The sequence below is a fragment of the Engraulis encrasicolus genome, chromosome 10 (genome assembly GCF_034702125.1).
Source record: "Engraulis encrasicolus isolate BLACKSEA-1 chromosome 10, IST_EnEncr_1.0, whole genome shotgun sequence".
Lineage (NCBI taxonomy): Eukaryota > Metazoa > Chordata > Actinopteri > Clupeiformes > Engraulidae > Engraulis > Engraulis encrasicolus.
This window is the reverse complement of record NC_085866.1, coordinates 10,389,046-10,412,748: the sequence shown is the minus strand read 5'-3', so window position 1 is coordinate 10,412,748 and position 23,703 is coordinate 10,389,046. Positions and strand designations below refer to the sequence as shown.

At 42.9% G+C, this 23,703-nt stretch overlaps 1 protein-coding gene across 1 annotated transcript; it reads left to right on the top strand.

Moving 5' to 3' along the window:
• The first annotated feature begins 343 nt into the window (after positions 1-343).
• LOC134456449 (uncharacterized) lies at positions 344-22,690 on the top strand. Its single transcript, XM_063207811.1, has 11 exons — positions 344-437; positions 4,755-4,910; positions 5,007-5,094; positions 5,189-5,199; positions 5,664-5,683; positions 16,080-16,156; positions 20,314-20,525; positions 21,141-21,316; positions 21,488-21,509; positions 22,334-22,489; positions 22,599-22,690. The coding sequence occupies exons 1-11, from the start codon at positions 344-346 to the stop codon at positions 22,688-22,690; spliced, it is 1,104 nt and encodes a 367-aa protein (XP_063063881.1).
• The last annotated feature ends 1,013 nt before the right edge of the window (positions 22,691-23,703 follow it).

Here is a 23,703-nt window from a genome sequence, read left to right as displayed (position 1 = left end):
GGAAAGTCTCGCATTTCACAAGCATGTGCCGACGATGGTAAGCGCGTCATGGAATTAGCGCCATGATTATTTAATTCCACGAGAGGGCGCCCTGGTACACCCGCTGTCAAAATAGGTAGATCCACCCACAGACCTATAGATCCACCTTCTTTGCCGCTGTTGAAATCTCGTCGTCCTGATGTGTCCAGCTTGGTTGCGACGCAGTTATCCCCTCCTTTTTATGACCAAGCAAATCACGTTTTGATCAAATCTTTTACTGCGTGGTTGCGACCGAGCCTATTATTACCCCACACGACCATCCTAAGCAGCCCAATTGGGCGGGAAACAGCCCAATCTAGGGATGATGCATAGAGCAATAGTGTCCGGCTGCGTCCTGCGTCCACTAAAGACACGCCCACCTCTCGCTCGAGACACGCCCTCTCGAGACACGCCTACCGGTAGTGGCAGGAAACAGGATTTAGCGCCGCCATAAAAATACGAAATTCAAACAGTGAATATAAAGTTGTTAAACGGTATTTCATTTAATGATGAGATACTGAGAACCTCAGCTGATGAGAGCTGAGAACCTCAGCTTTCCATAACTGAAAACGGCATTTTCCTAGCATCTACCAATCCGAAGGTAGCCTACTTTAAGTGCGGGGTTACTTTTCTAAAGATAGGGTTTTGTTTCCTTGGAAACGGAACGGAGATGAAGCCAGACAGACTGACGAAGCGATAAATGTATGTCATTTGACTCGGTTTTGCATTATTATGGATGCATTTCTAATCTTGACATTCTAATGAACAATCTGTGCGAGTTTCAAAATGCGTTTTTATGGAACATGGGAGTAAAATGTGTTAACAGTACGCCCGTCTGGGATTTGTTAGCTAGTCCGCTAGTTAGCTAGCAAGTAAATAGATATTACAATCGATCTGTCTCAATGGCCCAAACATACACAAAGAAACACCAGGATTTGGATGTTTAATATCAGCAATTTGTCAAAGCAAAACATTTTGAAAACATTCACAGACCAGTTCATTATATCCACAGCCTTGAGTGTCGGCAAATCTTCCCACTTTTGACACATGATGTAGTGTAGAGACCTAGCACTTGCTAGCTAACTAGCGAGCCAGCTATTTTAACAAATCCCAGACGGGATGTAAACACATTTACTCCCATATCACATAAAAACGCATGATGAAATTCGCATAGATTGTCCATTAACATGTCAAGATTAGAAATGCATCCATAATAGTGCAAAACCGAGTCAAATAGCGTATGCGTAACACATAAACCGCGTCCGTTTCCAAGGAAACAAAACGCTATCTTTAGAAAAGTAATTCCGCACTTAAAGTAGGCTACCTTCGGATTGGTAGCTGCTAGGAAAATACCGCTTTCAGTTATGGAAAGCTGAGGTTCTCAACTTTTAAACAGGACCCATGGTGTGTCTTTAGGTCTAATTAAAAATATTCTGTGTCAGATCGAAAAAATGAAGTTTTGAATGGGTTTCAATGGCTTCAAAGGGCTGTGGTGTAATCCATTTTTCAGAACGCTCGAGACACGCCTTCAGAACGCTCGAGACACGCCTTCTCGAGACACGCCCCTGTCTTGCAGGACGCAGACAGACCCTACTCGCATAGAGTCCCAAATAACTGGGTGTGGCCTGTGGAACTTGAGCATTGCAGTGCATTATGGGGATTGTTGTCACAAATCCACAAGCACTAAAAAGTCATTTTCTGCCTTTTCTTGGCCAAGAAGGCACCAAATTAGAAATGTATGTTACTATTCTACTATAAATATGACCCACTTTCAGTAACATATTCATGTCTCCACCGGTGGAATGCCCCTTTAAGTAAAGTCAGTACCATGAGCTGGAGAATGGGCTGCAGGTGATTCCACTGATCACCTGCTGCGGGGTCTCCCAGGGTGCTTGGCAGGGTCAGGGCCCGGCCTAGGTGTCTGGGGTTTCCCAGGCCGATTGCCTGGGGCTGAGGCAGACTGGCGGCATCTGCTGGCAGGTTGGGGCATGGCAGGTCGGGGCATGACACATCCTGGACAGACCAAATGGTCTCATAGCCTTCAGATAAGATGAAACCAGAGCCATCTAATAACAGAGTTACGTCACTCCCATAGACCTCTATGGACCAATCTTTCCACAGCAATGGCGGCTCTCATGGAGCCTCACGGAGCGTTAACATGGAAATCCCCATTGACTTTAGTTCTATTAGAAGTTACTTAGTTCTAGGAGGTGGCCGTAGAACACAGAAAATGTGGTAAAGGTAATGTAATTTGTTTGTACTTAATCTTTGTTTGGTATGTGATGGTTCTGTGTTAGTTTCCAACGAACAGAAGTTTACTGTTAAAGGACCAGTTCAGTCAATTTCAATATGCTGTTGTATTGCTCACGCTACCCTTGACTTGTCAGTACCCGGTGATGCCACATTTTTCGGCTCAGCCCTTTCCGAGATATGAGCAATTCTAATGGGGGCAGCGTTTGTTTACATTTTTAAAAAATGAAACATAGGCCAACTCCAAATATTTTCCCAAAAGGTACTGCTGTTTGCTAGTTGTCTGCTGATGTTTTATAACCTTTTGGATGTTTTTGGGAATAAATAAAAATGTTTTTTTGAAATGTAAACAAAGAGCTGCCCCCATTACAATGACCAGGATCTCGGAAACGGCTGAAGAAGAAGAAAAAAAAATCTCAGGCAGGGTAGTGTGAGCATTACAACTGCATGTTGAAATTGACCAAACTGTCCCTTTAAGAAACATTTTAATCTACGCGAATCACATCACCAACCGACTTCCTGGTCCCCGGTTTGCTTATTATCCGTCTCTTATTAGACGGCTCTGGCTCAGACTAACCCTAAAGCAACTATGTAGGCCTTGGCCTTGACACAGGCAGCCAATCCAGTACAGGTAGCATTGCATAACAGGTAATGTGCCTACAGTACATGAACTGATTCATAGTAATTTTTGTTTGGACAATAATTTGGACCTGCACAGGACAAGATTGCAGACAATTAGACTGAGAGGCATTTTGGATTCATACTCTAAATTCAGTGGAGCCTCAGGGCATAAATGAGGAACTCAATATGTCTTGCTTTCTGTAACAAATTGCTCCAGCATCGCGGCTGTGGTCTTGTAATAATTGTAGCTGTGGTTTTATTGACAATGTTCTTTGTGTATTGTTTTTTCACTTTTTTGTTTTGTTTTGGGAAGTTGGCAAGCTGTCTAATTGTCTACAATCTTGTCCTGGTGTTGGGGGGTGGGGTCAATTACCTGCAATGAGATGAGACAATTTAGCCAAACCAAGTGGGATCATCAAGAATGTCAAGTCTTGAAATGTGTGTCTCTCTCTTGCTATCATTTGACTCTGAAGAAGGTGTAGCAACACCGAAACGTTGGTCGCGTGTGTGCACAAAATAAAGTCTTGAAAACTAAGCTGCAGTGTGCTCCAGCTTCTCCTTTCCAGTGATGTCTGTCCCACTGTGATGCACTTGCAAGCAGGGTTGCCAGATGAGGCTGATGATTTCCAGCCGAAAAACTGCTCAAAACCAGCCTAGAAGCTCAAAATCCCGCTCAATTCTATTGATTTCTATGGCTAAAATTGGGCAGGTTTTTCTGCTAAATGCCATTTTTACCCGCACACGGCCATCCTAAGCAGCCCAATTGGGCGGGAAACAACCCAATCTGGCAACACTGCCTGCAAGCTGAGTGAGGGATGATGCATAGAGTCCCAAATAACTGGGTGTGGCCTGTGGAACTTGAGCATTGCAGTGCATTATGGGGATTGTTGTCACAAATCCACAAGCACTAAAAAGTCATTTTCTGCCTTTTCTCGGCCAAGAAGGCACCAAATTAGAAATGTATGCTACTATTCTACTATATATGACCCACTTTCAATACATATTGATGTCTCCACCGGTGGAATGCCCCTTTAAAAAGGTCCTGGTTCCGGTTTGTGCTCCGGATCACCACCAGAATTTAATTCCTTGTTCCTTGGGTCATTACCAACGACTCCACAAAGTTGCGTCCAAATCCGTTGATTAGTTTTTGAGTTATCCTGCTGACAAACAAACAGAGGTGGAAGAAGTACTGAAGTTGTGTACTTAAGTAAAAGTAGAAGTACCCTGCGAAAAAATTATTCAAGTGAAAGTAAAAGTGTACTTAAGTCCTAAGTACTAACTTTTAAATGTACTTTTCAGTACAAAAGTACAAGTAGGCCTACTCACGCAATGGCTGTCTTTCTCCATGTCTACCTACTTGATCCAATAGGAAAAAGTGTCTGCAACGGTTTTCGGTTCTATTTGAACATGACTATGGAGTCCTGTTAATGTTTTTAAAAGTATATTTTCTGTCTGGGTGTCAATTTGGAAGAGGGGCTTGGTCCCGCCTCCCTGCCCGCAGCTGAGGCTACTGAAATATCCACGAAACACAACAGGAAAACCTAGGATAAATGTAACTAGTAACAAAGTCTTCTCCTAGAAATGTAAGGAGTAGAAAGTACAAGTAATTGTCAAAAAATGTAATTGAGTAAAAGTAAAAGTCTGCATTTTTATTTTTACTCAAGTAAGTACAAATTCCAGAAAAAACTACTTAAGTACAGTAACGAAGTAAAAATACTTAGTTACGTTCCACCTCTGCAAATNAACAGACAAACAGACAGACAATAATAGCCTACTTTGCGGCAGTAGGCAGTGTATGACCCTACAGGTGGATTTCATTGCTTGCATTTATTGTTTAAAGTCGTGTCTTCATCTGTGATCCCCAGGCGGTGGTCTAAGAGTGAAGAGGGAGTGCAGCCACATTTCAGATAGAGTCTGTGAGCCTCTAGAAGGATACTACTGTACCGACCCAATCAAAGATGCCTGCCAAGGAGCTGTGGAACACACAAAATGCAAACCAGGACAGTTCATCCAACAGAATGGTTTGGAAATTGTATTGCCCTAGCAAATTCTCTAAACTGAGACACCATGATTCATGGATGCGGTCCCTATGATTGAAATTGTTTATTCACACACAGGTACATCCTACTCAGACACTGTGTGTGGTGACTGTGGTAACAACACATACTCAGATGGATCGTTCACATTCTGCAAACCGCACACACAGTAAGAGCTTTCAAATGGTCTTTTGTCTATAATTTATAATAACTTATCTGTGTGACTACATTCCAAACTATTAATTTTAATCTCTGTGTTGTAGGTGTCCGGCAGGTTATATAACTGCAAATGAAGGAACCACGTCATCAGATACTGTGTGCCAGAGGACTGCCAGAGGGCACATTGGTTTGGTAGTTGGTGTCTGTGCTGCTACAGGCATAGGCCTACTGTTAGCCGTGAATGTCATAAAAGCCTTCCGAAAAGGTGGAAATGCTGGTATGCAGGTGTATTGTGAAATATATTTGTTCTTATGGCAGAATATAAGCTGATGAGTAGTAGTAGTTGTTGTAGTCATAGTAGTAGTAGTGGTGGTAGTAGTAGTAGCAGCAGCAGCACCACCATCAGTAGTAGAGCTGGGTAGATGATAGGATGGGGGAAATTAAATCTAAAACATTTGGCCTATCTTGGAAAGATGTTAAGAATTTGAGATGAACAGTGCTGCAGGGCTGTTACTTATGGTCTGAGCATATTTGAAATGTCCTGTTTGTGAAAACTGTCTTTGTGTTTCTCCTTTTCAGGCACACTGAGGAAGAAAAAGGTACTGTTACCATTTATTATTTTAATAAGAATGTTAATGATGTCAATAATAATCGATTCAGCTATGCATTGTAATCAGTGTTGCCAATTGGGCTACTTGGGATGTCGGGCTGCGGGTAAAAACGGGAAAAAAATGTGCATTTGGCGTTTTTTTTTCTGCAGTTTTGTGCCCATAGAAATCAATGCAATTTGTTGAAATTGGGCGGAATTTAGCGCATTTTGGCGTTTTTTGATAACCTTTTGGGTGGGATTTGATCAGACACATCTGGCAACACTGATTGTAATGTGGGGCAGGACAATTCAATAATCGATTCAGCAAATGCCATAATCAATGCAGCCTATTTTTTCTAGATTCAATTACTTCCTTGGACATTTCTAGAGAAAATTAACTTTAAAAGTAAATTAAAGCACTTCAAAGCATTGAAAACTGCAGGATACATACAACAGCCATTAAAGTGTTGTTCATTATCTGACTGCTTGTGTTGCCTCATGACTGATGAAAAATGGACCTTTTTCTCAATAGAAATGTGACAGTAAAAATGTAATGCATTGCAATGTATCGTAGAATTGGACTGAATTGATTTGAATTGAATCATTACCTGCCGAATCGTAATCGAATCAATATATTGTAATCGAATACTCGTAGTGTGACAAGGTGGCTCAGGGGGTACTCGAGCCAAAAAAGGTTGTGAAACACTGTTCTAGAGGGCCGCATAATAAAGGTTCTGGTGTGCAGAGAGCTCCTTATATTCTGAGGTAGCTATTTCAGATACTCTACCATCTTTAGGGTCAACTTCTTCCTGCCTAGCTCTGGTCGAGTTTAAAGAGTTTAAGCTATAAACAAATCTATTTGCATGGGTTTACTGTGACATGTGGTATGATAGGTCCTCCTTGTGCCCCTTGTGCTTCATCTAAATCCTGAATATGAACTTGCACTGCATTTCTTTTTTAGGAATATGCTCTTACTAAGAGGTAAGGACTCATTTAGATTGTGTGTGTGTGTGTGTGTGTGTGTGTGTGTGTGTGTGTGTGTGTGTGTGTGTGTGTGTGTGTGTGTGTGTGTGTGTGAGTGAGAGAGAGAGAGAGAGAGAGAGAGAGAGAGAGAGAGAGAGAGAGAGAGAGAGGGGAGAGAGAGAGAGAGAGAGAGAGAGAGAGAGAGAGAGAGAGAGAGAGAGAGAGAGAACATGTCAACCCCTTCACTAAGCCTCTGTAGCACTATTGTCATGAATGACCATGTGTTGATCTGTTACCTAACCTCCTTGTGTAGATGGAGCAGCCTCATTCACGCTTTGCAAAAAAGAAGACTCAACTACATCATAACAACATTGCTATAATCTTACCAAGAGCATTAATTAACAGCTTAAGACTTGGCCATTTCAACTTGACAATACAGTTATGACATAAGCTCTGCACGAAGGGCTTAAGACTCTCTGTGTTATCATAGTAATGTTGTAATGATGCAGTTGACGCGTGTGTGTGTGTGGGGGGGGGGGGGGGGGTGGTGTGGGGTCAGCAAAGAGTGAATAGAGCATCAACGGGCCCATCTGTTTGAAGAGGCTACAGGTGTTATCAAATTCTAAATTGTAAGTCACCAGCATGTGTTTGTGTTCAAGGGATGAGAGAGGTGTTCAAGATGAGGATATGCAGGAGACGGCAACTTGATCACATTGAAAAGAGATGGAAGAAGATTCTGCATATTATAAGGTGTGTTGCAGTGCTATTCACAAAACATATTGAATTCCGTTTGTTTACTTATTTGAACTACATTCACTAAACTTAACTTTTGAAAACAATCATGACTGTCACTGTCATTCAAGCCATTGCAATATGAATGTATGGGATTGTTAAAAGTATACATAGGGTACAATAAAAGCAAAAATAAATAATACTGGAATGACTCAATCCCTGATGGTATTGCTTTGTTTTATTTCTTCTTTAAGATCACAGAAGTTGCTACAGTGACATTTTGTAGTGTGCCAGCTGCCTACCACCCTCCCCGCCACTGATAAGCTAGAGGGACACCCTACTTTCTCCGCCTTGTCATCTGGGCTGTTCGGCCCTATTGGATCATGTGTGTCAGATGTCTGAGGTTGATAAGCTCCATCTGCAGCCCGGAAAGCTCATCTTTTCAAAATGGAAGCTATAAACTGTTGCTCATTTACACCTACAACTAGCAATTTATAACTAACTGTGTATGACTGCCTCCGTCAGGAAAGTTTATCTCAAGAGAGATGAAGGATATGGATCACTGGAACCATGCTGTGTGGTCTGATGACACCAAGATGAACAAATTTGCTTTTGATGGTGTTTAGCATGTGTGGTGGTAAACAAGTGAGTTTTACAAAAAAAGTCTATCTGGGTAGTCAAGCATGGTAGTTGGACTGACATGGTTTGGGGATGTATGAATGCCGTGAACATCAGAAATCTGAATTACACCTAAAGAAACATGCATACATGCTGCTAGTTGGCCTCCGTTACACTTTCCCCCCTAAACCTCATTCCCATCCCGGGTTAACGGCACTACTGTGATGGAGGTGTTCCTGCACAGTTGGTCCCCCTCAGAGCGCGAACCTGCTACCTTGTCAACTACATCGGCTCAGCAATGGGAGTCACAGTATGAGCGCGCTAAGCTAAAGAGCCGGCGGTCCGATAGCCCAACGCTACCGTAGTGTATTGAGGTTTTGGGAGGGAGGTTTACTAACGTTCCATGCCAAACTCTGCTATGGGCTCCGTTACACATGCACTGTGACTACTGAAGCAGATCATGACACTCTCCATAGGATTTCATTCAAATCTCACACCAATCTATTCAAGCCAGGTGCAGACTCATAATGTAGAAGTTCAATGTAAAGAAAGGTTGAAACGCACACTGATGATCTTTTCATTTCGAGACGTTTCGGCCCAACACGGCCCCTTNTCAGACACTCTCTACAGGATCTTAGCCAGGGGTGTACTCTGTCACGGGGGTGACTTGTGATTTGTGGGGGAGGAAATAACTTTTTGGTCACTTGTTTTACAGAGGGAAGGATTTTAACGACAGCCCATGGGATGTAAACACTGAGGGAATCATTAGGCACTTCTCAAAACCCAATCCCCACCTGAAAGCATTTCCATTAACTTCCAAGTGTATCAGCCTAATTAGTCACGCCCAGTGATTGGATACTCTTTATTAGTCACACCCAGTGATTGGATATTCCGTAGAGTTCACCAAAGAGTATCCAATCACTGGGTGTGACTAATTAGGCTGATACACTTGGAAGTGCACTACACTAGGGTTTGGGGCGGGCTGGTCGCTATGGCCTTTTCCTACGGAAAGCCCCCCTCCTAGATGTAGCGCTTCCCTCTGCTCTCTCTCTCTCTCTCTCTCTCTCTCTCTCTCTGACTGAGCTGGCAATCTGGAAATGTTACAGGCTGGAGCAGGATGGAAAAATAGTGGCACAAACTGACCTGTTTAAGACTCTTGTTGAAGCAAGGATAGTAACTGAGTTCACCTACTTTAAGGTCACAGCTGATGTTACTTTGTTTGAAAAAAAATGGTGTTTGGATAAGGGGCTTTGGTCAATCTGTAATGGAGGTAAGCTTAGATTTAGGTGGTAATGATCTGGGGTATGGGGGTGATGGGGGGAATGGGGAAGGAGAGGTCTACTCCCTTTTATGGTGAATGGAAGGATCAACATGCATGTAATGTAAAGTACACTTTTTAAGTGGTGACAATGGTTCACAATAAAGGAGTGTTGAAGGTCTCTCCCTCCACTATTCCTCGCTCTCTGTTCGAATCTGACTCCCACTCACTTGACTGGCTGCTCTTCAACACTAGGCGACCTTGTAGCGACCCGGCAGCGCATTGATAGAAGGCTACTCCTTTACACTCACGTATGACGTGCCGTAGTTTTAGTTAACCTTGATCACACTGTATGCTATAGCAGGATCGTGAATGGGATGCAGTGCTACTTTCATTGTGTGATTTATTCACCTTTGTGCGGTGACTGGAGTAGCCCTTAATTCTGTGATGTGTGCTGGAATCCTGAACAATCCAGCCCAAACTACCAAGCTTCCTCCTGTTCCCCCTCAGAGCGCAGCGGACCAAGGAACCTCCAATCTGGACCTCATCTGGGTGGCGGGTGGTTGCCAACATCACACACTTGGGCAGGCAGGACTGTGATTCCCCCCGAAACCCCCAACCTCGAACACTGACTTTCACTCCCCAGGACCAAGTAGAAAAATAAATATAAAACATTCTAAACCTCATTCTGTGTCTTGGCATGCTTGGTGATGTAGGGTTTACTCCTCAGGGTAAATGGTTTGTAAACGGGGGCCTCGCCAGTAGTGTGCCCCCTACCTGGGACAATCTGTTCCATGTTGTAAAACGTTAGTGGCTTTAATTTGATTTTTTTTGGAGTGAACAACAAATGTAAGTTGTCATATATGTTGTTAACAGGTCACTCATCATTGTGTCGAAGTGAAATGTTGTCCTATGAAAAGATATAGTTACAAATCTGCAAAAAACGTGATGGGTGTACTCACTGTGACATACTGTACGAACAATTTTGGCAACTCACCCAGTCCAAACAAGCGCATACAGTACATGTGGCTCCAATTGCCAGCTCGTACCCCACGCCACCATAACAATCCCAGCCCAGGCAGCCCGGAAGGAAGGGAGGCCACGACGGCACGGTTGCCTCCACCAATCCTCACACTCCCTGGTAGAATTACAGTACATGACACACCGCAGTCTCACCTGCTAACATTGGAGTCTATGACAAGACTACAATTCACACACAATACAATTGTGTCATGCCCCCTGGCTCCTTGCCTTACATGCTTCCATCTAAAACTGAACATGCAATTAAGAGATGGCCAAGATCTAAAAGAAAGTCTAGGAAATCTCAACTTGATTTGACTGAAAAGCGATAAATCAATTATGTTGGCCTATTTGCAGAACTATTTAAGCTTTGGAGAGGTATTTATTATTATTAAGTACTGTGCTCCCCATGTGTGTACTGTGTGTCTCCAATGAATAAAGTGTGGAAAGGATGGATTACACTCAGGCCTCTTCTTTTAGTTGCATTTAGTTTCAGTAGCATACAATGGACAGATGTTCAGATATAACTAATCCTTTGTAGCAATCAACATTTTTGATCTTTGTGTTTTTAATGTAGGCCTATCTGTACATGGAAAAGACAAACTGTACAAACCACACTACCCACCTCAGTGTTCTAGATGTAATAACTTTAAACTGACGAAATGACGTTATTTACAGTCCATGGACACCAGGTAAAAGCAGTGAGTCAGACGTACTATAGACACTAGTGATTCTCACAAAATGGAAACACTGAGAAGGAGCAGGCAAACAGAGGAGGAAAAACCTGCGTGCAGAAAGTAAAAACCCTGGCACATTTTTGCTCCAGCCTATTCAATGAACCAACTGATCCTAAATCACACTCGCCTTAAGCCAGGTTGATGATAATTAGTGACATTGCTTATGTTGAGAGGACAGGCAGAAGGAAATGCAGGACCTTTATTCTGCCTGTCATCTCTGACTGCAGGCTAGGCGGTGCTGCTCACTGAGGAACTTTTTAACAGATTATTGTCATGTGGAATGATCTTGCAATTTTCACACAAATTGTCTGTTGATCTGATCTCAAAAGGAGAGAGCTATTTTAGACAGGATTTCACAAAATGTGATTATTATTATAAATGTTTTGATATATCAATTGATGAATGACATTGACAGTCATGATTAAAGGTGTTTTTGCTGAGTGCCAGTGAAGACAAATCTGCTGTGCACCCATCCCGAACATCATCTCTTCTGGCTTCAAATTAAAAAGTCCTGTCCAGCCTCCTCCCTATTTGACATGTTTGAACTTTGCTGCAGCTTCTATTGAGTGGGCCCAGGCTATCCATGTACAGTGCTATACTGTAGCAGAGGCATGATTCATATGGTCGAATTTGAGGATGCTGCTTTAAATCCCATATGGAAAAGATATATTAATTTCATGCACATTTTTAATGGAAAGAATCTGTTCAGAACTTAAAACACTGTCTTAATGGTAAATCCTTGTAAAAGTATTGGTATAAAAATATATATGACATGTATGAAATTGGCCCATTTAGTGATTTCTCATACAAAAAGTATTAAGTAAAACTTAACTTAAGTACAAATTATGTATGCCATTTACAAATAATGTGTGAATTTTTTATGGGAAATGTATGCATTTTATATTATAATTTTTTGAAATATACATATTTTTCCATTGAATTGTGGATGTATCATAAGTATTCTATGATGGCCTGAAATCAAAAGCAAAGTGACGCCTCTCCCATTCAAGGGGGTAGCCCCCAGTGGCTCCCCAAGGGAGCAGTGCGGCGGGACGGTAGGCTACCATGCTCAGGGTAGGCCTACCTCAGTCATTGAGGAGGATGGGGAGAGCACAGGTTGATTACTCCCCCGACCAACCTGACAGGTCGGGAGTTGAATCGGCAACCTTTGGGATACAAGTCTGACACCCTAACCGCTCACCCATGAGTATAGCAGAGCAGATAACGCCAAAAATAGTTCACTTTGGTATGCAGGGAAACTTGGCACACATGTTCATTAGAATGCACTCTTTCAGTAGAGAGCATTGTCAACGCAAAAATCCAAGATGGACACCCTTTTCAAGATGGTCACCTTCTCCACTTGTAAATAAGGTCAAAAATAGTTTATATGGATATGGACTGCCTTACAGATATAGCCTACCAGGTAGCTGACGGCATGGCCTGCCTGGAGCCTGAAAACATTGTGCACCGGGACCTGGCGGCCCGCAAAGTGCTGGTGGGAGAAGACCACCTCTGCAAATAGGCCTTTGGCCTGACTCGAGTCGAAGGTGACCCTTCGTAATACAGTACCTATTTTAGTCCAACAATGTTGTTTGTTTATTTCATGTAAAATGAACTAAATGTTGATGTGGTTGAAATCCAAGCTACATTTTCAAACCGACCATAAAATAATCTCAAAAAGTCTCAAAATGGTTCCAGTATTTATCTACTTGTAACGAACAGGGCGGAAGGCAGTGGTTTGCTTCTGTGCACTGTGCCTAGCTGTGTTTGTCTGGAATGCTTACTAACAGTCCTTTATTATGTTGTATTGCTTTTACTAATGTTTTTAGCCAGACACTATAATGCACTTCAGACAGAGAGACAGAGATGGAAGTATAAAGAGAGCGAGAGGGAGAAAAAGCGACGTAGGACGGGAAAGAAACAGGAGGACGGGAAAGAAACAGGGCGGGATAGAAACAGGTAGGGAGATAGAGATAGAGAGAGAGAGAGAGAGAGAGAGAGAGAGAGAGAGAGAGAGAGAGAGAGATGGAAGTATGGAGAGAGCAAGAGGGGAGAGAGAGAGGGAGAGAGAGAGAGGGAGAGGGAGAGAGAGAGAGAGAGAGAGAGAGAGAGAGATGGAAGTATGGAGAGAGCAAGAGGGGAGAGAGAGCGATGAAGGGGGAAGAGGATGGGAAAGGAACAAGCAGACAGGAGAAAAGAGGAGAAAAGATAGGGAGAGAGAGGGGGAGGAGAGATTTGCGCTGTTTTCAAATCTGTTTTATAAATAAAATTTACTCACTTACACCTTGGGCTGTATGTGTTGTTATGAGAGACAATTCCGCCTCCAACCTTTCAGGCGACTGAAGAACAAAACTACTTAACACTGCTTTGGACCTGTGGAGGAACTTCCCTGTGGAAGCCATGCTCCAGAGGCCCTCAGCCACGCCATGTTCTCTAGCAAATCAAACTTCTTTGTCATTTGCCATTCTGCTCTACGAAATCTTCACCTATGGAGCAACACCATACCCAAGTATATTAACACAAATGTTTTTTTTTCAAGCTATCTGTATAATATATAATGTGTGTAGTACGTAAACCTCAATAATTATTAACATTAATTACTTTTGTGTTTGTGCGTTGCAGGTGTTGGAAATAATGAGCTATTCAATTATCAATTGGGTATCGAAATTAATGCCAAAGCCACCCAAATGTCCTGAACACATTTACTACATCATGAAGAAGTGTTGGAGTGACTCACCAGAGGATCGACCCAACTTTGAGGAGCTGAACACCCTTTTGCAAACTGAGGATGAGTGAGGAGCTGTGTTTACAGCTTATGGACACTGGGTGGAAGCAGTGAGTCAGAGCAAGATATCAATGCACCATAATGGACACTACAGTGGGTCCAACTCAATCTAGCCTCTCCCATCCTCTCCTCTTGCTTGTGGCCTTATGATGCGATGCAAGATGTCATTGACAACAGAATTTTTATTCAATATCTCACACCATTGCAGTTTAATTTTGTCATTTGAAATTGGGATGTTGAATGGTATAAATCCCCCTAATAAAGTTGCTCTGCCTAGACTGACAGCAGAGAAACTTTACTGTTTTCTCTATGGAAGCGGGCCTGTAGTGAAACACAAGGTCACAGGCAAAGGGAAAGGAGAAGAAGTAGGCCTACTGGATTAAAATGGACCCTGACTCTCATTGGATGGGACACCAAGAAGGAACAGGCCACGCGGTGCTGCTGACCCAGTACAAGCAGATCAAGTAGGAGCGGCTCTGGGGAACTCTTTTTAACAGATGCAAGTCATGGGGAATGAATCTGCACATGCTGTCTGTTGATCCGATCTCAAGAGGAGAGAGAGAGAGAGAGCTGCATTAGACGATTTCAGAAAATCTGATTATTTAAAATGACAGGACAGGAGTAAATGTATATATATGCCTATCAATATTGATGTATTGACAGTCATGATGATAGAAGGTAAGGTTAATAATAATAATAATAATAATAATAATAATAATAATAATTGTATTTGTATAGCACTGTATCATACAAGGCATGTAACTCAAAGTGCTTAACAAATGGGAAAAAAAACATCATTGTTAGAGATGGATTTAAAAGGAGCGGTATAAAGGAGAGGCAGAAATAGCAGGAAGGCAGAGGAAGAAGAGATAGATAGAGATTGTAGAGTCATAAGGTCAACGTAGGTTAGGACCAGGATTCTTAGATGCGTAAGGTCCATAGTGGCTGGGCCTAGCATAAGTCATAGATAGTCACACAGAGATTGGGCGCTCAGATGCGGCCCCTGGTGGCATCAGGGGTGAGGAAAAACTCCCTTTCGCTTGAATCATAGTTTGTGGGGGGGGGGAAGCTCAGTGAGGTCTGAGAAAAAAAGAACCCTATAGTCAGGAAGAAACCTCAGGCAGAGACCAGCAGCCACCTAGGGGAGCGCCCTGCCAGGGCTGGTTGTGAGCAGTAAGGACGCTTCATCAGCTGGGACACTATGACGCCTTGGCAGCTAGGAGTTGGCAAGGATGAAGCTGCTTCTTGAAGGAGTCGACGGAGCTGGCTGATCGGATCTCGATGGGGAGGGCGTTCCATCTCTTGGGCGCATAGCAAACGAACGTGGCGTTGTTGAGTGGCAGTGAATACAAATCTGCTCTGACCCAATCCCGTCTAATCCTTTCCAGTCTCCCCTATTAGCTTTAAATGAAGCAGTCATTTCCAGTCACCGCTTTGCCGCTTCACAGTATGGGCTGGCCCAGGCCATGTACAATGTACAGTGCTATACTGTGAGAAAGCCAACATTCATTTTATATTTATGATGAAATTTGACGATGCTGCTTGAAATGATACAGCGATGTCTGTAGCCTATGTATGCACGAGTGTGTTGTATGTGTCTACTAATTTATGCTGTTCAATGTTCCGTTTTAAGGATTTTGACACTTTTTTGTGATGTGTTGTAAATAAATGTATGCATCAATAAGCTACATTTACTTCACTTGTTCACCATAGGTCCTGATGGTACTCCACCCTCTCATGGCACTCCTGCATTTGGACTGCTGCACAGAGACAGACAGAGAGAGAGAGAGAGAGAGAGAGAGAGAGAGAGAGAGAGAGAGAGAGAGAGAGAGAGAGAGAGAGAGAGAGAGAGAGAGAGAGAGAGAGAGAGAGAGATGTCTTAAGCATACCTCTATATTCAGTCATGTCCCCCTCACATGCACCCGAAAATCAACAGACAGGTGATGATCAATGAAGTTGTCGGCGAGGTGGTTAGGTGTGAGCTGATAACGTTTAGCTTTAGTCTGTGTGTTTATCAGGACTTGGGTGAGTATCCTCTCCCATTCTTTTGTTTTGGAAGATGATAGTTCGTTATGTCAGTTGGTATCAGTGTTATCAGTGCAGTGGCAAGGCCGGCGGGAAAGTTTAACTAGGGTGAACGTACATGTGGCGGAGATCATCTTGCACCTGCTCGTCTCCCTCGGCGCGAGTCCATGATCTTCACAGGTGTCACCAAGTTAGGAATGTAGCCGATACCCAATATAGTTCCGCACATTCTTAAAGGGCAATATAAGTTAATTTGTCCATGACACAGATATGCCACAACAAAGGAGAGGTTTGTTACAGAGACATGAGCTACGGCTACACACAAGAAGACCTGCTCATCGTTGGGTACACGTAGGTACTCTTTCACAGAACAAACTTAAAAAAGGTAACCTTTAAAAATCAAGTATCTTTTTAACGTGGTACCACAAAATGATCTTTTCAAGTACAAACACTCATGTAGGCCTATGTGCCTGGTTGCGTATTAGTGTACCCTATGTGTAGACCTTAATACTTCAGTCTTTACGTGAACTACAGTCAGTGCTAACAGGTTCATTTTATAATAATATGAAATTAAAAGTCATTGCCTCTGATGAAGTTTGATGATTGGTTATGCCTTTACCAAAGCCCGGTTTAAAAAAATCGCTGCATGACAGGATTGACCTAATCTTACTGTATCTTACTGTACTTTATGCTAATAGATAAAAGTGAGTTTTAAGGTGAGTTTTAAAAGCAGCTAGGGAGGGGGACAGGCGGATATGGAGTTGCAGATCATTCCACAGTTTGGGGCCCATTACAGCAAAAGCTCTGTCTCCTCTGGTTTTCAAACTGGAGCGTGTTACAATGAGGAGCGAAGTGAATAGCTACTGCTGAACTACTGCATGTGAGTTGCAGTATGTTCCTGTCTGCAGAAAGTGTATGATGCTGCTGAAGTGTTTGTATTGACTCCTGTAGCAACTGACGACCAATGTCTTGTGCCAGCTGTTGGATAACATCAATAACAACATCCATTAACCATTTGATCACAAACCACTGTCATCTCTGCTCACATCCTCCAATAATCAGCATAGATGTAGCTTTTTGTGAATCAAATACACTGTTACATCAAATGGCAAGATGGAGTAGTGCAACTGAAAATGTGCACAGTTAGTCACTCCATCACAGTGCAGGATTCAGTAGAAATTTCTGCATAAAAAGGAGACAACCCGCATACTTCAGGTCTATATTTGTGCAAAGAAGCTTTAGTAGACTTGCAAGCTTTCAGTCCTTAGACCTTCATCAGGCAGAGGTGTGATGTCAGGCCAGTTCCGGTGCAGCCTTAGCCTGATGCAAACCTCAGAATTGGCATCGGCACAGCTGCTGAAATAGAAGCACGACTGGACTGGGACCAAAAAGGGCCTGGACATTTCTGTGCACTCCCCTCTTAATCGAGGGCCGGTCTCTAAGAAAATACAGGTACAATACAAGATTGGTCCCCAGGGACAGTCAGCGCGCCAGGAATGCCACAATACCAGTAGGCCTGCATAGAGACAATTGAGGCAACACTGGTGAAGCGCTCTGGGCATTTGAAAACGGAACGTTGAAATGTAGCTGCTGCTGGCAGCTCGCACTGTCTGCTGGAAATCAACTGTAAGTTAGAAAATGCTTCAATCTTTTTAACTGGATAGATAAGATATTTCTAACGGAAGTTATCAGGGCAAGTCTTTGCAAGTCATGAGGTGCAAGTCCAAGTCCAAGTCGAGTCTTTTGATGTTCAAGTAAGTCCGAGTCAAGTCGCAAGTCTTGAGACATTTTGTCAAGTTGACTCGGAAGTCATCAAATTGACGACTCGAGTCAGACTCGAGTCCAAGTCAATTGACTCGAGTCCACAACTCTTGCTATGTGCTGTCTTGCGAATCGATTCACAACCAAGCCAAGCCAACTTCACTGCAGTCCTCCGCCAGCTCAGTATGCTTGAAAGACCCTGAGTTCACTTCTTTCATTCCCCTCCTCTCAAAGACGGAGTAATGCGACAAACACTTTCATACAACAGCAAACATCTTTCTCTTGCTGTACATGATTTTTTTTAAGAAGTAGGCTTGTGTTTGAAAACTCAGTTGACACTAAAATTGCCTAAAGGAGACAGAAGGGTTTTTCCTGTGGACTTCTGCTGGCTCTCATTAGTTTGGTTATTGCATTATTATTGAGTGCCAATGTGATCTGATTTGTGACCAGGATGTTGCCCTTAGTGCCAGTGTGTAATTTGTCTCTTTCCAGATGTAATTACTTAGTCTATTTCCAATTCCGATCAGAAACGATATTTAGAAATTGGTGGTGGTGGTGGTAAATATTAATGAATAAGATAACATTTTCTAATGGGCAACAACATCCGTTAAACCTTAAACTAGAAGTGCTTGGCAAGGCGAGGTAAAGCTGACTCACTGCTCAAGATGAATATGTCCAGACATGTAGAAGGCTTTATTATGAGGGGGAAGATTAAAACAGGCTGCAACAAAGGTGGTTCATGTAGGCTACTGTATTGACTTCTTGCTAATGATTATGTTCTTTCCTTATCTTGCCATCAGATAGATTTGATTACCTCAGGCTGAGAAAGTAAAACAGAGGCTGGGACAGTAGAAGGCATGTCATGGGTGGGCAGTAAGTGGTTAGGGTGTCAGACTTGTTGCCCAAACGTTGCCGGTTTGACTCCCAATCCGCCAGGCTGGTAGGGGGAGTAATCAAGCAGTGCTCTCCCCCATCCTCTTCCATGACTGAGGTACCCTGAGCATGGTACCATCCCGCCGCACTGCTCCCTTTTTGGGTGTCATTGGGGGCTGCCCCCTTGCACGGGTGAAGCATGAATGCTGTTTCGTTGTGTGCATTGTGCAGTGTTCACTTGTGTGCGTGTCACAATGACAATGGGAGTTGGAGTTTCTCAATGGGCCTTCACTTTCACTTTTAAAGCACGCCTGAGAGGCAGGGTGTGTGTTAGAGCATGGCAACCCGACTGAAGTCCGACGGGCCTGGTCGGAACCCGACGGGCCGGGCCGGACTCAGACAAAAAAATTGAATATCTGTCGGACTCGGGTCGGACTCGGGCTTGAAGCAAACAGACATTGTGAAAAGTGTAAGCAACCAGAGGAAACGTTTCAGTTCATGCAAACGGCAGTTTTGTGATTAAAAAATAAGTAATTGAATATGCATAACTGAAAATGTTGGTAGGCTACTCCTGCGAGTGATTATTATTGGCTGTATGCACGCGCCAGTTACCAGTGGCAACATGGACGCTCACTCCCAGTCAGCCGAGCAGGAATGCCGAGTCAACTTGCTTTCTTAATAAGCGCCAAATCAACAGTTGTCAGTGAACGCGTGGTCTTTTGTTGTAGGCCTAGTGTAGGCCATGTTTTAGCATGCCTTCGATGCTGTCTTAAATGTTGAACATAAAATGACGAAGTTTGTCACTGCATTGCTCGCCAAGGATTACATTTCCAGCATGGAGTAGCAAGGAGCATAATATGGATTAAAGAAGACGCACACGCTACGTGGAGTTGCCTAGGGGCGAAGAGGTTTCCTGCTACTATTTTGTCCGCTGTGACATTTCATGTCCTTCACGTAGGTTCTTAATTCTTGTCACTTTTAGGCTACTGTAGGCTACAGTTGTAACTATGCGCGTGCAACCTTTCCTGATTTTATATTGACCGCATGGACATCAGGGGAAATGACATTCTCTTGGAGGGCCGAACAGGCTACTGTTCTTCGGGGTGAACTTATAGCCCATCCTTCAAGGAGCGGCATCTTCACCATGGCTCACCGGGATTTATTTGCACTATAGTAACGTAACAAATGCTTCCATAGGCGGGCTGACTGCATCCAAAACGTAGCCAATTCGTTAGTTTTCGCCTTTCTTATCCTCTCACGCCCCTCCCATGCATTCGATCACCGCACCCAACATCTCTGGTCTAACCGAAAGAAACATAAGGTGCGCTGTCACATGTGTGTGTGTGTGTGTGTGTGTGTGTGTGTGTGTGTGTAGCCTACTATGCGTGCGTAACTAAATGACTGTAGGCTACTGCAAATTGCCTCATCCTAACGTCTTTGCCTATCCTGGCTATTTATCACGTGCTATTTTGAGTATGGTGGAGCCCACATAGAAAATCTTGCTTGCGCACAGGTTCTGTTGATATTACAGTGGTCTCGGGCTTCGGACGGGTTCGGACACAAACATTTTAATTAGTCTCGGGCTCGGGTCGGGGTCGATCACTTTTCTGTCGGCTGAGGGCCGGGCTCGGACAGAAAAAACCGGCCCGAGCCACACTCTAGTGTGTGTGTGTGTGTGTGTGTGTGTGTGTGTGTGTGTGTGTGTGTGTGTGTGTGTGTGTGTGTGAATGACAGTGAGAGAGAGAAAGAGAGAAAGAGAGAAAGAGAAAGTGTGTGTGTGTGAGTGTTGGAAAGAACGGGGATTTCCAAAACAAAAGTACATTCACTTCCTCAGCTATCCGTGGACACACTGCTCTTGCCTCACACAGTGATTTTGTCTTCCTACAGCATGACATGCTGAATACTGGACTTTTTACTTGGTGTGCCAGATTAAGAATCCAGGAAGGCATTGGGAGGTTCCTGGCAACGTTGATTGTGATTGCAGTATCTCTCCCCATCTCCCATGGCATATGTATGGGGCTGTCCTGTACCCCTGCCGAGTATGAGGTGAAGGAGGAATGCTGTCCTATGTGCAATCCAGGTAGGCCTAAGGCATATGCATCTGATAAATAACTACATTTGTTACTAGCGATGTGTTTCTCAACAAGGGCTCTACAGCCCCCAAGGGGGCATTAGGTAGCCCTTTAGGGGCGTTGAGAATGAGATATGAAAGATGAAGCATCTGCATTAGAATAGACTTACTTCATTTAAACATAAATAAGGTGTCGCCTAATAATGGTTATAGCCCCTTAATGCACGCCGTACCTCCTGTGGCACGCTGTAATAGACATTGAAAGTTAACTACTATAGTACTACACGACTATGACAGTGCAAGGGGTCTTTAGTAATACATTGCCATTCTGGTAACAGCTAATTTACAATGCCGTGTCTTAAGGGGTTTAATATAAACAGAACTGGTGCCGAGAATTATACATGAGAATATTTTTGTTGTTATTTGGCTGTGCTATTTTCATGATGTAACTGACTTCCCTTTCCAGGTGTTGTGTAATAACTGTTGTGAAACAAACCAAAATAAAACACAAAATTGGATGGGTCCTTTATTTCCCAATAGATATAAATAACACAGAGAGAACAGTGTAAATTGTGGGAATTATATGTGGAGAAATCAACAACATTCTTTTTTTGGTTTCTCCAGGATATTATGTGTATAGGCACTGCACTGAGTACACCAGTACAACCTGTTCTCCATGTCCCATCCTTACCTACACTGATCATCACAATGGCCTGGAGTCATGCAGGAAGTGTACTGTTTGTGACACAAGTATGTGCTGTTTATTTATCTGTATGTTTGTTTTGAATGTGTTCCTAGCAGTTACAGCATAAAGCAGGTTAATCGACTCCCCCATGTGGATTGGATGTGTCAGTGTGCTGGTTACTTGAGATGCAATATCCTAACAAATGGTTGGCATTCAAATCAGCTCAATCTGCTTAGAACCAGACTGTGGACTTATATGGCCTTTTGGGCCTTTTATTTCTTGACAGGACAGTACAAAGACAACAGGAAGTGAGTGTGGGCAGAGATGGGGTAGCATCAGGAAATGACCCCGACCAGACACAAACCTGGGTGCCCCTGCATGCAAACCCATATCTGTGAGGCTTAGTACGCTGCGCCATTGGAAACACTTTATAATGTCTGCTTATAAAGCATTAATAACACTTAGTAAATAATGAACTAATGATGAACAAAACATCAGCAAATGTTTGTAAATGACTAGGAAATGTTAACAAATGTTTGTAAATGACTAGGAAATGTTATGTTAATATTTAATATTTATCAAACATTTGCAAATTGCTTGTAAATGAATAAACTACATACAGTACTTTGTTATAAGGTATGTGCAATCTTGAATATACTATAGATATTTTGTAAAGCATTAATAAAACTTGGGTAATAATTTTAAAAAAATGTTAATGTTTTGTTCATCATTAGTTAATTATTTACTAAGTCTTTACTAAGCAGACATTATTATAAAGTGTTACCACACCATTTACAGTTGCCATTGACAGTCAATGCTCCTGATACCCACCTCATCCACCTCGAGATGATTGATCAGCAATGTGATTGCAATAAGAAGCAGAAATGTGCGATATTTGGCCATTGCGTTACAGGTCCGGCCCACTTGAGCTCAAATTGACTGTATGTGGCCCCTGAACTGTAACAAGTTTGACACATCTGGTATAAAGTATATTTCTTCATAGATGTTGGCATACATATGTTAGATTATATGACATTCATCTGTACCTCACCATAAGTAGTGTATAACCCCGCAGGTGGGGGATTTCATCACATGTATTGTTTAAAGTCGTGTCTTCATCTGTGATCCCCAGGCGGTGGACTAAGAGTGAAGAGGGAGTGTAGCCACATTTCAGATAGACTCTGTGAGCCTCTGGAAGGATACTACTGCACTGATCCAATTAAAGATGGCTGCCAAGGAGCTGTGGAACACACCAAGTGCACACCAGGACAGTTCATCCAACAGAATGGTTTGGACATTGTATTGCCCTGGCAACTTCTATAAACTGAAACAACATGATTCATTGATGTGGCCCTCCTGCCAGTACAGTATGATGAAGATTGTTTACCCACACACAGGTACATCCTACTCAGACACTGTGTGTCGTGACTGTGGTAAAAACACATACTCAGATGGATCGTTCACATTCTGCAAACCCCACACACAGTAAGAGCTTTCAAATGGTCTTTTGTCTATAATTTATAATAATGTATTTGTGTCTTACAACATTCCTAATTGTTCATTTAATCTCTGTCCTGTAGGTGTCCAGAAGGTTATATAGCTGTAAAAGAGGGAACACCATCATCAGATATTGAGTGCCAGATCAATATGTACACCATTTGTTTAGGCATCATTGTTGCTATAGCCATACTGGGTGCTGTGGCAGCCATATGCTGGTGCTTCCGAAAAGGTGGGTATGTTGGTATGAAATATTGGTGTTATAATCGTTATTATTGCATAGGCTAATGTGATGAGTAGTAGTAGTAGCAGCAGTAGTAGTAGTAGTGGTAGTAGTAGTAGTAGTAGTAGTAGTAGTAGTGGTGGTGGTGGTAGTAGTAGTAGTAGTAGTAGTAGTAGTAGTAGTAGTAGTAGTAGTAGTAGTAGTAGTAGTAGTAGTAGTGGTGGTGGTGGTGGTGGTGGTGGTAGTAGTAGTAGTAGTAGTAGTAGTAGTAGTAGTAGTAGTAGTAGTAGTAGTAGTAGTAGTAGCAGCAGCAGTAGTAGTAGTAGTAGTAGTAGTGGTGGTGGTGGTAGTAGTAGTAGTAGTAGTAGTAGTAGTAGTAGTAGTAGTAGTAGTAGTGGTGGTGGTGGTGGTGGTGGTGGTAGTAGTAGTAGTAGTAATAGTAGTAGTAGAAGTAGTAGCAGCAGCAGAGCTGGGTAGAGTATAGGGTGGGGAAAATGAATAAAAACATTTGATGAGGAGTTCTGTAGGTTGATACTTATGAACTTGTGAATTTAAATGTTCTTGTTTGTGAAAACTGTCTTTGTGTTTCTCCTTTTCAGGCACACTGAGGAAGAAAAAGGTACTGTTACCATTTATTCTTTTAATAAGAATATGGTGGGTCTGTGACTGAGGGGTCCAAATAACAATCCTCAAGCTGCTCAGGCATTCATTATGATTACACAGGTACATTATAAGCATGGATTTGGACCTGACCGAGTGACCCAATGTGTCATGGTCTATCC